We start from the raw sequence: 14,124 nt of genomic DNA, 5'->3' as shown, positions 1-14,124 counted from the left end.
GAACCCATCAACAGATAAATCCACCCATGAGGTCAGAGCCCTCATGATTCAATCACTCACCAAATGCCCCACCACTAGATACTGCTGCCCTAGGGACCGAGCCTTCAATGCATACACCTTTGGGGTCAATCCAGATGCAAACCAAAACAAAATGTTACTCTGAGAATGGGCCGCAGTCAGGTCAGCAGCTCTTTAATAAAATAAACAGATCCCCCGGTTATAACAAGAGCTCTTTATTACATGATTTTGAATACACAGCAGGCCAATTGTGATCCCTGAAATTAACAGTTACATTCCGTAAAAGCCTCTTAATGTTGTCCCTCGACACTCTGATCCTAAAGGGCTTCCTTCAAAGTCCCTTTACAAAAAAGCCTTGTGCAAAAGTTTAAGCACCAGTAAGACTGTTGCTAGCAGTATTTTTATTTTGTTATCATTAAACATGCAGTTTCTTCCTCCTATGTGCCTGGCCCTGTAAAATGGGTGCTATGCCCTGCCTTGTGGTACAAAGTTTATAAATACAATATACCAATACAAAGTTGAACCCAATAAAAAGAGCTTAGTAACAACTACCAGGAGATACTTAAATCTGGAGTGTTGATTGATCTGGAGAGATCTGGAAACAACTCACAAACATTACAGTAAAAGTTTTACTTGGGAAGGAGTGAGAGGAGAACTCTTCAAGTGCAACTGAAGGATTTTCTAAGGCGCACCAAGTTTACTTCCTCTCTGCTATTATCTTCAGATACTGCAGAGCATTGTGCGCTGCGTCACTCTGGGCGTTGCCGCAGGAGATTCCCGAGCCGTGGCAGACTGTGATGGGACTGGTCGACAGTTCAGCGAGACACTGATACTGCCCGCTGGCACTCAGTTCTTCTGTAACGACACATGCAAACGCGACGGTTAATGCCAAGTGTGCGTGAGGCAGGTTCTTTGTAAAACCACCATTTTCATTACCGACTTTCTCCTTCAACATCCAGGGTACTCTACTCCATTCATCTTTATCGTGCTTACACAAACAAAAAGCAAACAACTGCTCAGCTATCAGTTCCGACCCTGAATAGCCACTTGAGGGAACTGTAAAGACAGTGCAGGACTCACTCAGGTGGAAACCCAAGGGCTGGGACTGGAGGTGGTCCCTTCGTGCATTTCGTGCATTTGAAAGAAGCTTGCAGGCTACTCCAGTGTGACCAGGTGAACAGTGTTCCCAAACTGTTGAATTTCCTTAAAGGGAAAATCTGCCACTGGATCCACCAAGGAGTAGGCTTTTGAAATAGGAAATAACCTTGTGCAGGAAAAGACATGTTTGGCACCTGCAGGTTCTTAGGTTTTAAGTCTGCACAGAGAGTCTTGAGCAGTGGTGTTTTAAAGCCAATATAAATCCAGGAAACAAGTGTTCTTCTCATCTTGATGAGTCACTGCTAAGACTGAAATGACTCAAGGCAAAGAAGTAAAATTTAAGCATGAACTATGACTTTTTTTAAGTGGTCATGATTAAGTGTTATTATTTTAGCTCTTCAGGTTAGTAGAAAATATCCAGATAAAATGGGACTATTTAATGAGTGAACAGGCTTTATAGTTCTGGCATCTAGGGTTTTTTTTTGTCACTTGAAATAAAGTTCACATAATACACATTCGCAACGTACAACCACAGCCTCTGTCCAGTTCCAAAATATTCCATTACCCTGAGGAAGCTCCCTGTACCCATTAAGCAATTACTCTTTCCTCCCTCTTCTCTCATCCCTGCAATCACCAATCTGTCTTCTGTCTCAGTGGATGAGCCTTTTCTAGATAATTCTCATAAATGGAATCATAAAATTAGTAAGTCATCTTTTGAGTCTGGCTTCTTTCACTTCCCAAGTTTTACAGGATCCCCTACACTGTAGCAGTACTGTATATATTATAATTTTATTTTCTTTATGGCTGAATAATATTTCATTGTACATCTGTGTGTATATATATGTGTGTATGTGTGTGGTACTGAGGACTGAACCTAGTGTGTTTGCATTGAGCTATGTCTTCACCTCTTTAAAATTCTCAAGACAGGGTCTCACTAAGTCATTAAATTGCCCAGAGTAGGCTCAAACTTGTGATCCTCCTGCCTCAGCCTCCCGGAGTGCTGGGATTACAGGCATGTCGCCACCCCTAGCTACCACACTTTGTTTATCTACTCATTGTTGATGGAAATCTGCACTGTTTCCATCCTTTGGCACTTGTGAATAGTGCTATCACCATGGGCATACTGTTATTTGTAAAATATGTTTTCAATTCTTTTGGATATACACGGAGGAGTGAAACTACTAAGTCAAATGGCAATTAATTTGAGGAACTGAAAAGCCCTTTCCATGGCAACTCAACTATTTTACATCAAACCAGTAGAGTTTGAGGCTCTAGTTTCTCTCATCCTCACAGGTACTGTTTTCCGCTGTTCTGATTAGAGCCATCCTGGTGGGTACGAAGTGGCACCTCACTGATATTCTCTACCGAACGTCTTTTTATGTGCTTCTTTGAAGGCAGTTGCACAGAAGTTAGTCAAAAGCTAGTTCTCTATTTAGAAGACCTAGTTAGTTCTTAAAACTGCTAAGAAGTGTTTCAAAGGCATCATTAATTCATAATCTAAAAATTCATTTTAGGTTTTTTCTTTTCCCAGATCTTCCATAGTCCTATGCATGACACAGCTCATTCATCTCTGTATCTCAAACCTTCAACAAACCAGACACTGATAAATATTTACTGAACAAACAAATGGTCTCTCAGCAGCCCTCCTTCTTGACCATCTATCTACATTAACTTCCAAGATTCTTCATTCTGTTCATCAAGACATTGTATTCAACCTGTCATTCAATCCCAATGCGCAGCAGAAGAGTATCAGGAGTTCCTTCAGCCCCTAAACCAGTGGTGGCGAACCTCTGACACATGTGCTGCAGCAGGCTGTTTCTATCACTAAAGGCTCTAAAAGGTTCACCGTCACTGCCCAAAATTCTATTGTCCCAGTGCCAGTAACTCTGATAAAATAGATCTCCGTATCTGCGGAGGTTGGATAGAGACATGAAATTCTTCACACATTATACAGTGTTAAATAGAGACATCAAATATATCTGTGTGTGCACACACACATTTAAGCAACATCATAAAGGGAATTCAAGGAAAATCCACACTCACTTATTTTTCCCACCTGTCCATACGTATCTATATAAATGACTAGAGATTGGAGAAGTATAGAAAATAAAGGTTGGGATAAAGCTATGAATTTGCTTTCACCATTTACTGCCCCGCAACAAACTTGGTACTTGAAATGGCAGTGCCACTTTGTCAAGCTGCCCAACAGTTAAACAGCTAGTGTGCTGTGACTACAAATCCCGGCCTACCACTGACTAGCTCTGTGATCTTGGACCAGTTTCTCAACCTTTCTGTGTCTTACCTTCTTCATTTATAAATAAGGATAATAGGACTCACAGAGATAATCTGAGGGTTTAGTAAGTTAATACATGTAATGTTCTTAGTACAATGCACTCATGGTACATAGTAAAATTGTAATTTTTAGCTATTGTTGATTTTAGTATTAAAACTGTATGTTAGCAGTTAGCCACAAGAATGGGACATATCAGTTATATATATGACTGCTCTGGCAATATCTAGGCAGAATCCTTGATCGATGAAATGAATTAGAACAGAAAGTTTTGTTTCTCAAACACATTGTAAAAAAAAGAAATACATGGAGAGACAAGGCAAAGGGGAAAAAAAGTCATACCTATATCCAAATATGTTATGTTAAAACCTTGTTCCTTGGCAATTTCACTAAGCAGCTGGATGTAATCTGTATTTGGAATACTAAGGAGGCTTCTTTTCAGTAAGTTGATCTTTTCACCAGGAGAATTCCTCAAAGAATGCCAAGTGCATCCTAAAGAATGCCCTACCATATTTGTCTGGAAAAGAGAGGAAGGTTTAGACTCTTAAATAGGACTATGTCCAACACTGATACAGATATAACTAAAAATATTTAGTACGCACATTTACTACTTCATAATGTACATTTAAATGGGTATCATTTGGTTAGTTTCCCAATTTAAATGAGATAGTGCTAGCAAGTATATGCCTTTTAAAATACCATAAATTGAAAAACAATAAATATATTGTTAAATATTTTAAATACTTTTTACAAAAAACTTTAGAATTGGAAAATGTCAGACCCTTTGACACATTACTCCCTTTCTCATTTTCTTTTGCCCCAGTTGATGCACCCTTTTTACCAAGAGATATTTTGGAGACCTAGCATCAGGGGAAAAAAACCAAAAACCAAGTTTTTTGTACAGTAGAAAGATTTCTCTGTTGAATTTTTTGATGGTCACATTAAAAGATGTAACTATCTGATAGTACTGTAAACAAACGTGGAAATAACTGATTCTGCCTAGTATAGCAATTTATAAACATATGAAACAATTTTCCTAACTTTATATTTTTTGTATGAAATACCAATTATAACTGATAGCTGCAAAGCAGAAAATAAATAACAAAACTATAAAAAGGTGAAATGTATTAGTTGAGTTTGAAAAGAACACGTTGCTCAAATGAGTGGCAGGATGTCAAAAGTTTTTTTCTTTTTTTTTCCTCCTTTATTGCCCTCATGTCCTTTTCTCTTCATCTCTGGTCTTAGAATGCTTTAATTTTTCATATTAGTTACTGGTTTCAAATTGCTTTCATACATCGTTAATAAATCCAACTACTTTCTGAAGTAGGGTAACTACCTTTAGTATTATTAGCGAGCATCACAGAAGTGAAAGGATTTTCAAAAGAGCACAAGGATGATTATGATACAGAATTAAGTAACTAAATGAAAATTTATATTCCTTGATTAGAATTTTAAGAAGTATTGTTTTCAGGGGCCAGGGGTGTAGTTCAGTGGTAGATCATATGCTTTAGCACATGCGAGGTCCTGGGTTCAATCCCCCAACACCAAAAGAACAGAAAACAAAAGAAAAAAATACAACTCCCCCAAATCGTCATTTATTCACATGGTAAAAACTGACATGTAATATGAACAAATATTTAATGAAGAGTAAAATCTCTTCTTTACCACCCATTTACTGAAGATCTCTGTTCTACTCCTCCAAGGTACTTGCTCTTGACATTTCTTTCCATAGGTGTTCTATGCATACGTAAGCACACATACATACACGAGCTTTTACGACAAAAGTCAAAGTTTACCCTTCTACAGCATGTTCATTTTCTTCCTATGAGCGCACATTTGTTTTACCAGTCTCCAAAGATGGGTGCTAGGTTATTTCTGGCTTGTTGCTTTTACTAACAATGCTGCAATAAACAGTCTCTTGCACTTGGATGAGCTCCTCTAGAATTATCTCTACCAGAAGTGCCCAGTCAAAGAACATGAATGCTTTTAATTTTGATAAATACTTCCAAAGTGAGTTCTGACCCAATTTATACTCCCATCAACTGTCTTGGAGTATTTATTTCTTATATTCTCATCAATTGAGGTAATCAAACTTTGTAGTTTTCACCAGTGTAAAAAGTAATCTTGCACCATTGAAAATGAACATAACACTCTTGTTCTTTCTTTAATTATATGCACAGTATCTCTTTTAGTATGCGGTCTGTAGAAGAGCACTGAAAGCAGTTCCTGGATAGTCATTGTTGGAAGATAATTTCTTCCCATACTTTTATTATCCTCTTGATTTTATTTAGAAACATTTGGTTTTACTTGGTCAAATTTATGAATCTTTTACTTTAAGCTAGCTTTTAAGTTATATTTTAAAAAGCTTTCTTCATTCATGCTAAGATTTTAAAAAATGAAAGACCTTCATGTTTTCCAACACTTGTACAGGCATAATTCTTATGTTTAAATTTGTAATCTACCTGAAATTTATTTTGGTGTAAGAACTAAGCCAGTAACCCAAGTATGTGTCATATGTACATATAAGTACAGTGATGTCTAGAATTTCTTTCTTTTTTTTTTTGTACCAGGGATTGAACTCAGGACCTTGTGCTTGTGAGGCAGGTGCGGTGTCACTGAGCTAAATCCCTGGGCCAATTTTCTACTCTATTTTTTGTATCAGAATTTGTCTTAATGATTATGGTTTTATGATATACTTTATTCTCTAACCCATATTTTTCTTTTTCAGCATTCTTGGCTATTCTCAAGTGTTTACTTCTCCAGAGAAACTCAGTAAAGTTATATCAAGGTACAAAATAAATTCTGAAAAATTCTGTGAGACTATTACATTTTTATATATTGGTAATACTGAGCCTCCTTATCAAAAATATAGTGTCATATTTATTGTGTATGTTATAGCCCTCAAGAGAAGTTTTCCTCACATGGGTCTTTGCATATTTAAGTTTATTCCCAGACATATAATCCCCTTTCTCTATTATTGAAAATGGGAACTTTTATATTCCAGCTCTTACTGCAGTATTTATGCATAAGAAAACTACTAATTTTTTTCCAGTATACTTTTTTCAGGATAAACTTTCTATAAAGTAGTCAGGACTTTGCTAATCAAAGTGACCCCTACATACATCAAAAAATAAAAAACTACAAATATATGAAAGCAACAGTCTCCAGCCTCACCCTTCCCACCTTTAGTCCCCCTCCCAGAAGCAATTTCTAACTTCCTATTTTTAATTATTTGGTTGTTATCTTCATAACTCTAAATATATGACAAAGCTATTGATGTTGTATATTAATTTCATGATCAGTTACCTTGATGAATTCTCTTACTGTTTCTAGTAATTTTCTCTAGGGTTTTAGAAGGATACAATTGTATTATTTGCAGTTAATAATCATTTATAACTCCTCTTTTCTGATTTCCAAATTCTTATCGTTTTCTCTTGTCTAATATTGGTTGGTACTTCTAGAACAAGGTCAAACAAAAATAGTATTAGTGGGCATCTTCAGTCTTTTTTTCTGGTACCAATAAAAATGAGTGTAACGCTTAAACATGTAACCATGACTTTGATTTCTTTGAAAAACATTTTTTACCAGTAATAATTGGTGAGTTTTAGCAAATATCTTTTTGGCATCCGCTGAGAGGATTACATGTTTCTTCTCCTTTGACTCACTGAAGTGGTTAATTATAGTAACAAGCTGACAAACAAATCCTTATACCCTTATACGTATGAAACAAATCCTTGTCTATGGTATATTATGCTTTTAATGCTCCACTGAGCACTTTACAAAGGTGTTCCGCCTTAAGGGAAATTGACTCATATTTTTTTTTTCCTGTTGGGGTTTGCTACAGTCAGGTTCCAGGGTGTTACACTGGTTTGGAAGAATAAATTCAGAGGCCTCCCTTAAAAAATAAATAAATATGGCCTGAAAGAGTTTAAACAGCACTGGAAATTATCTTTTCCTTAAGATTTGACAGAGATCACCTGTAAACCTATTTGTGCTTTGTGATTTTGGTGTTCTCTCTGTCCAATTATTTTTAAGAAGTACTGTGTTCAGCACCTTCACAAACCTTGGCACAAAGTATGAGCTCACTCAATGACTGGAGTGGATAAATGAATGAATGAAAAAAAAAAAGAAATGTGCTGTCATTTTGAGGGTAAAAAAATGGCATTAATAGCCTACTATTTTCACTTATTTTATTCAGGTGCTTGGGATTGAACCCAGGACCTCATACATGCTAAGCGCCTACTCTACCACTGAGATATGCCCCCAACTAAGTTATCATTTTTAGATCTCATTCTATTACTTGAATGTACTGTTTCCCAAGCCCTCTTACTTGATCACCCCTATGACGCTGGCTCACATATAGGAAGAAGCTAAAACTGGGACAGTGTATAAATGAACAATGAAGAGATTTTTAAAAACTGCAACTCATAAGTAGCTATACAACAAGAAATCAAGGAAAGTTTCCTACAGCATCACATTAACATCATAACTGTCTGGTCATTACTCACTAGAGAAATATGGTTCTCTGGAGAAATTTTACTAAATTTGGCAAGAAATTTCTCAGCAGCATTTCTCTTGGCTTGTTTTTTTGATGCCCCCTTTCCTATACAAAGAAAAAGAAATGGTAGATTTAAAAAATTAGTGTCTACAGAGGTGATCAAATGTGTAAGGCATTGTGTAAAAATGTCTTGCCTTTTATTTCTAGTCTATATTCTTACCAACCTGCTATTTTTGTGTGCTGTACTTCATATACACACATTCAGATACATTTATTTGAGGGGCTGGGGACTGTACTCAAGGTATCACACACTTCCACTGAGTGACATCTGCAGCCCTCGACTATGACTTCTTACGTATTTTTAAAGCACTTCTTTTCTTTCTTTTCTTTTTTCTTTCTTTCTTTTTTCTTTTTTCTTTTTTTGGTACCAGGGATCAAACTCAGGACCTTGCCTTGTGAGGCAGGCACAGTGCCACTCAGCTAAATCCCCAGCCCAAGGCATTTCTTTTTAAAAATAATTTTACTTTAATAGCTATAGAGTTATACTTCCTTATCCCTAGCCTTAGGGAACCATACTTGGGTTTAATTCTGACCAATTTTTCAGATTTATTAAAATACATTTGAATTAAAAGCCCTATCTCTAAATGTCCACTTCTCACATACAATCTTCCATAAACTGACAATTATGTGGAATTTCTTTTTTTGACAACATGGGGATGGGAGATGCTACAAGTGAAACACAGCACAAATATCTACTTCTGTACTTTTGTTTTGTAGATTTAAAAAACTGAGGTACACACAAAGACTAAGTAATGTGCTTAACCTCTGAAGTCAAGGACTATTGTAAGAACAGAGGCTGGGGAGCCTGCTGCAGGCTCAGGAGCTTCTGTTCTGACCCACAGGACTTCTAAGGAAAAAGTTACCTAGTACTCAAAAGTACTATCTTGTTAAGGTAAAATCCCACTTTAAGGGATGTTAAAAATGACAAAAAACATGCCAGAGAAGTTAACGTAGGAATTCTCATTTGTACTTTAAGTGACCACTTTTCCTCTTATAACATGGGAATTATAATTCAGAGACAATTTCTACTTTGTTCTTATTGCAATTCTTTGCCATATAGTCTCTTATTAATCACTTCATTTTCAAATGGAGTCCTCCTTAACTCCTATTTACTAGACTATCCATTGAAACTCCAAGGGATTTACTACTGCTTTTTCTCCAAATGAGTTGTATTTTAAAAGTCACTTATATAGCAGTAAGACTGTTTAAGGTACAAAACCATAATTTGACTTATACTAAGAGCCTATAATTTTTAGAAACATAATTAAGAAATAAAAGTATTATTAAGCCAAATATTTATACTTAAGTTCAACCTTACAAAGTTAAGAGATCACAGAAAAGGAGTGTATGAATTTTCCCACAGAAATGTTTGAAAAGATATTACAAGTCACTTCTACCATCATTTGTCATCTGAAAATAATACAACTGTTTTTAATTGTAAGAAGTAAGTACCAGTTTCCATAAATGACTCTAGCCTGCAAATGGTGGTATATTCTCTCTTATGAGCAGGTCCTCCCTCCTGGGAAAGGGTATATTCAGGAAGTCTCCAGCCATGATGGATAGCTAGTTCCTATAAAATTGAGAGGAGGCTTTAATAGTGACTTTAACAATGTTATAGCTCAATCACATAAATGACATTCATTCTTCATTTTGATTCCATTTTTTAGTTGTATGTTTGAGAATAATGGGATTCTGCAATAGAAAATGAGGGTAGATTCTGCATTTCCCATAGATATTCTCATATTTTATATCTTTATATCACAACACCAAAACTGAAGCAGTTCTGTGCTGTGAATAATGTCCTATTAAACTGGGGTGAACTGGTGTCTGAGTTCAATGAGGAAGGCCACTGCCAGCCTCTTCCACATACCAGAGACAACGCCCTCAGTTCCTAAAGTCTCTGTCCCCCTAGATAAGGACTTTCAGACTCACAGATAGCCAGCTGCTACATTTGATCAAAGGCACACGGGAAGCAGAAACAGCAAACAGTACACTTGGAAGGGATTATACACACAAGGTGAAGAAAACTATAGAAAAGAGACCAAAGGATTGGCTGGATAATGGGGAGGGGAGTGGTCCAACAGAACACGTGGATAATCTCCAAGAAAGATACTGTGCATACAGATATTCAAAGCTGAATATATGTATGTCTGTGTGTATGTATGTATGCATGCATATGTGTCTATGCTTTTTTTTCTAGTACAAATAAACTACTTCTCTATTCTTGAAGTTAGGTTACGTGATTTTGCCTCTTTGAAAAAATCTTCTGTTTCAACAGAAGTAGAAAGAGTTTTGTCAGACAAGTAGCAAGAAACATTCTTCAGATATAAAACACTACCCATGTGCAATGAGGTCCTGCTGATTTCAAGTGGGAATTCCACAAACCAAAGGCAGATACTGAATATGGAAGAAAATCCAAAAGATAAATAAATAGAAAATAATTTAGTTCTGTAAATTCTAATGATCCTTAATTTGGAAAACAAAGTATTTCACCTTATCTTTAAAATATTAATGGCTTGTCTTAGTCGCTATATTATTTTTGATTTATCTCTTTTTAACATGAGAAAATGTTAAGTATGGCAAAACTGTATAACTTACCTGTAATGAACCAATAGGGTTAAGCTGGTTCTTCGGTTGCTTGGAAGGATCAGGCATTAAAGGGTCGGGAACTGCAAAGCTAAACATTTTTAAACATGTCATTAAATAAAATAATTTCCCCAAAATACTAAAAAATGACAGGCATTTTCTACTTAATCATTTATACTAAACTCTTGCCATTGTTTCGACAAGTGATGGCCTGTCTTACTGCACTCAGACAGCAGCTCACACTAGCCAGTGTGTCCAGAAGCAACCAAAGCACATCACTTAATGATGTGTGTGACGTTCTAAAAGCACCTGACCTGATATAAAACTGAAAAGAAGGCAAGAATATCCTACTTAATATTCTCAGGTTTGGTATACATTCTATAATAAAAGAAAATCTCTGTCTCATTCTTTCAAATAAGAATTCCTAAACAAATATTTTTAGCTGATCTCTTTCCATCTCATGCTTTGTCTTATTCATTGTAGAAATAATCAAAGTCTAATACAGAATATTAACATTTGCCAGAAACACTCCAGTTTTCTGCCCACTGCACCCCATTCAAAAGGGAGAAAAAAAGTAAAGCCTCCTTCATGATCGCCTGCATGTAACAGCTATCGGATGAATTTAAATGGATAAAACTGTCTTTAACAGAAGACGGGTTTGCATATAGAAACACAGTTTCGAGCCAAGACACTAACAACTGGGGCCAGGGATTTAGCTCAGTGGTGCTGTTGCTTGCAAGGTCCGGAGTTTGATTCTGGTACCAAAAAAACCCAACTTTACTCAAGATACTAACAACTGTTCACTTTTAATTTTTAATCTTACCTCAGCCATGACAATTTTGAGCTGCAGAATACAAAGAAATTTAGCTCACCAAATACTTGCATTGGCTTTCAAAATGTTTATGGCAGCCTCTGCAGCTCTATGTTTCGCCAGCTTCTTACTTGTACCTTCACCTACATTAAGGTTTAAAAAAAAGTCTTTACTGCCTGTGAAAATGTGTGGCGTAGATGCTGTCATACAAAATAAAGTCACTAAAGGTTTTACATACACATTTGGTAATACAAACAAACACTACATGCAGTTACACAGTACACTGTAATAAAACATTCACCAAGTGAAGTTAACACATCAACAAAATCAGTTTTTAAAATTCTCTATTTCCAGTCTATGTATACCTGCATAAAAATCCTTACTACAGTATTTGTATATTTTGCTGTATATGTTTACGATGCAAAGTGGTAATAGCATAGCCCACATCACATTTCCTGAAGAAATGTACCTTAGCATTTTATTCTTCCCTTATTCTAGGACAAGAAAGAAGAAACTCTTCTACAGCAAGACGTTTCCTTTAAAGAAGCCACTTACAGCAGAACTGTTGGACAGAAAATTTTGCAAAATTTTATTCTGACAGCCGGGTTCTATTCTGGATCAAACTCTATGCTGGGGTAAGCAGTTATGACTACATGTTGAGTAGAGTGGGAGAGTTTATATATGGGCAGCAACAGCTTATATGTTTTCTATACAATTCATATATCTTACCCTGTTAGACAAGAGGAGGCTGGGGAAAAGACTAAATTTCAGTAAATTTGGTCTAAATTTTAGTAAATAGTCACATCTGGTAAGTGGTAAATTCAATCCTTTTTCTTACTGAGTTCAAACCCTCAAACTCAGAGTAAGTTTCAAGTGTGACCCTCAAGTGTCAGTGGACATACAAGCCATACTCTTTAATCTACTGACACAGATATTAAAGGTATAGTATCCAACTAGGCACTCAAGGTCTGACAGCCTACTGTGGGATTTTATGTGGAACAAGTATCTGAAATATGGAGGGGTACATGTTACAACAAGCCTGTAAAGTCTGCCCCAAAGCAGCAGCTCTCTTAACTCCTGGTAGATTCGGAAAGGGTCTATGAAGGAAGAGATAAGCAAATGGACACCTGAAAGATGAGTAAAAGCTAATAAAGTGGAGAGAGCTGAGGATTAGGAATAGCCTTGTATGTAGAGGAAAAGCACCTGCAAAGGCTCAAAGATCACCTAGATTAGTGTTCTTAAGGCCTCAAGTAATGAGTATGGCTAAGTTGTAAGAGCTTGGGGAAAGACTGGAGAGCTGGGGACTAGGGGAAGAGGCCAAAGAAGGGTCTCACGAACCTGTGCTTTTCAAACCTTAGTGTACATAGGACTTGTCAGGGAGCACTGTTGAAACATACTCTAATCCCATAAATCTGAGATGGGCCTGACAGTCTGCATTTCGATCAAGGGCCCAAGTGGTATCCTTGTTGTCACTAAGTACATTTTAAGAAGCACAACTGTAAGCCATATTTAAAATTCTGTATTTTTCCAGAGGGTGATGGGGAAACCACTAAGCACATTTTAAGAAGAGGAAAACATATTTAAATGGTAGAAAAGATTCCCTCGATAGTCCAGGGCTGATCTGGGACTCAATATGTAGTTTAGGACAGCCTTGAATTCATTATTCTCCTAAGTCTCCCCAATGCTGGGGTTTTAAGCATGGGACACCATGCCCAGCTTTGGAAGGAAAATAAAAATAGTATCTTATACAAAGTATCTTTAGAGTTTCACAAACTAAAAGCTACTGTGCAGTATAGTGTATGGGTGCCTGCTGCCTTTTTTCATTTTTCAAGGACACAAAATCAAGAATGGCACAATGGACCTAAAGTTTCAAATGTGTGCATAAAGGGAAGAAACTCAGGAAATTCTGTTATCATTCCTCCCGGTATCTGCTGTAACCTGAATAAACCATGAAACTTGACAGAACCTACTGATGGTTCCCAGAACCTCTCCTGTTCTTCCCTAATTCTTAGAGGAAACTTAGGAGGATCCTAAGGTATGAGAAACTTTCCAGGATTACTGGGTAACTTTTTGGTTTCTGAGCGTCAATGTATCTGGGGAAAGGGAAAATTAGGGAGGGAAGTGGATGAAGTTACAAAGCCCTAATGACATGCATGATGAGAGGTTTTGGTTTCAGAGCCTTTTCCTCCTAGTTGGCAAAAGAGGTACTTTTCCGAACTGAAAATTAACACCACGTCTGGACAGCCAACCCGTGGGGTCATAGGGGTTAACCGTGCATACAGACCTGTGCAGGTTATGTCACCAACGGTTACTCTGAAGGTGAAAGTGGGCACATGTATTTGCACGTCAGATCTTTCACATTCATAAACCGGGATGTTCTTGGTCTTCATGCCGTATTCGTGTAATACCTGAATCGGTGTTTTCCCTGGCTTAGCTGTTACCATCTTCCCCAAACTGCAAAAGCCAGAAAAAGGTGGACTTTGCATATCAAAGCAGAGAGGGACGCAGAGGCGTACACTGGCCAGCTTGACAGCCACCGATGGTGACCGGAGAGGCGCCCTGGCTCCCCGGTGGCCAGCGCCACAGCTGTGAAGGCCTGGGCGCCCCTGTCTCCCTGCGGCAGTGCTCTGGCAGGGTTGAGCACGACAGCTTTAGAGGGAACTAGAACGCGGGATTCTCCCGGGAGCAGGGCAAGCCACAGCGCCACAAGCCCAGGGCCAAGCCCAGGACCCCGTCCCAGCCGAGGAGCGCCCGCGCCTCCCC

General features: G+C 37.5%; 1 protein-coding gene across 1 annotated transcript; it reads right to left on the bottom strand.

Moving 5' to 3' along the window:
• Positions 1 to 217: 217 nt before the first annotated feature.
• Prkra (protein activator of interferon induced protein kinase EIF2AK2) lies at positions 218 to 14,050 on the bottom strand. The gene is made up of 7 exons (XM_010636771.3): positions 13,646 to 14,050; positions 11,423 to 11,504; positions 10,563 to 10,641; positions 9,417 to 9,534; positions 7,915 to 8,009; positions 3,749 to 3,923; positions 218 to 873 (listed from the first exon to the last, which is right to left on the bottom strand). Exons 1-7 carry the CDS (start codon positions 13,845 to 13,847, stop codon positions 716 to 718), a joined length of 909 nt encoding a protein of 302 aa, XP_010635073.1. The 5' UTR covers positions 13,848 to 14,050; the 3' UTR covers positions 218 to 715.
• Between the last annotated feature and the right edge of the window lie 74 nt (positions 14,051 to 14,124).

This window comes from Fukomys damarensis, unplaced genomic scaffold (assembly GCF_012274545.1).
Source record: "Fukomys damarensis isolate Sample0158 unplaced genomic scaffold, DMR_v1.0_HiC HiC_scaffold_26, whole genome shotgun sequence".
NCBI lineage: Eukaryota > Metazoa > Chordata > Mammalia > Rodentia > Bathyergidae > Fukomys > Fukomys damarensis.
Note: the sequence above shows the minus strand (reverse complement) of the source record. Positions and strands in the feature narration are given on the sequence as shown.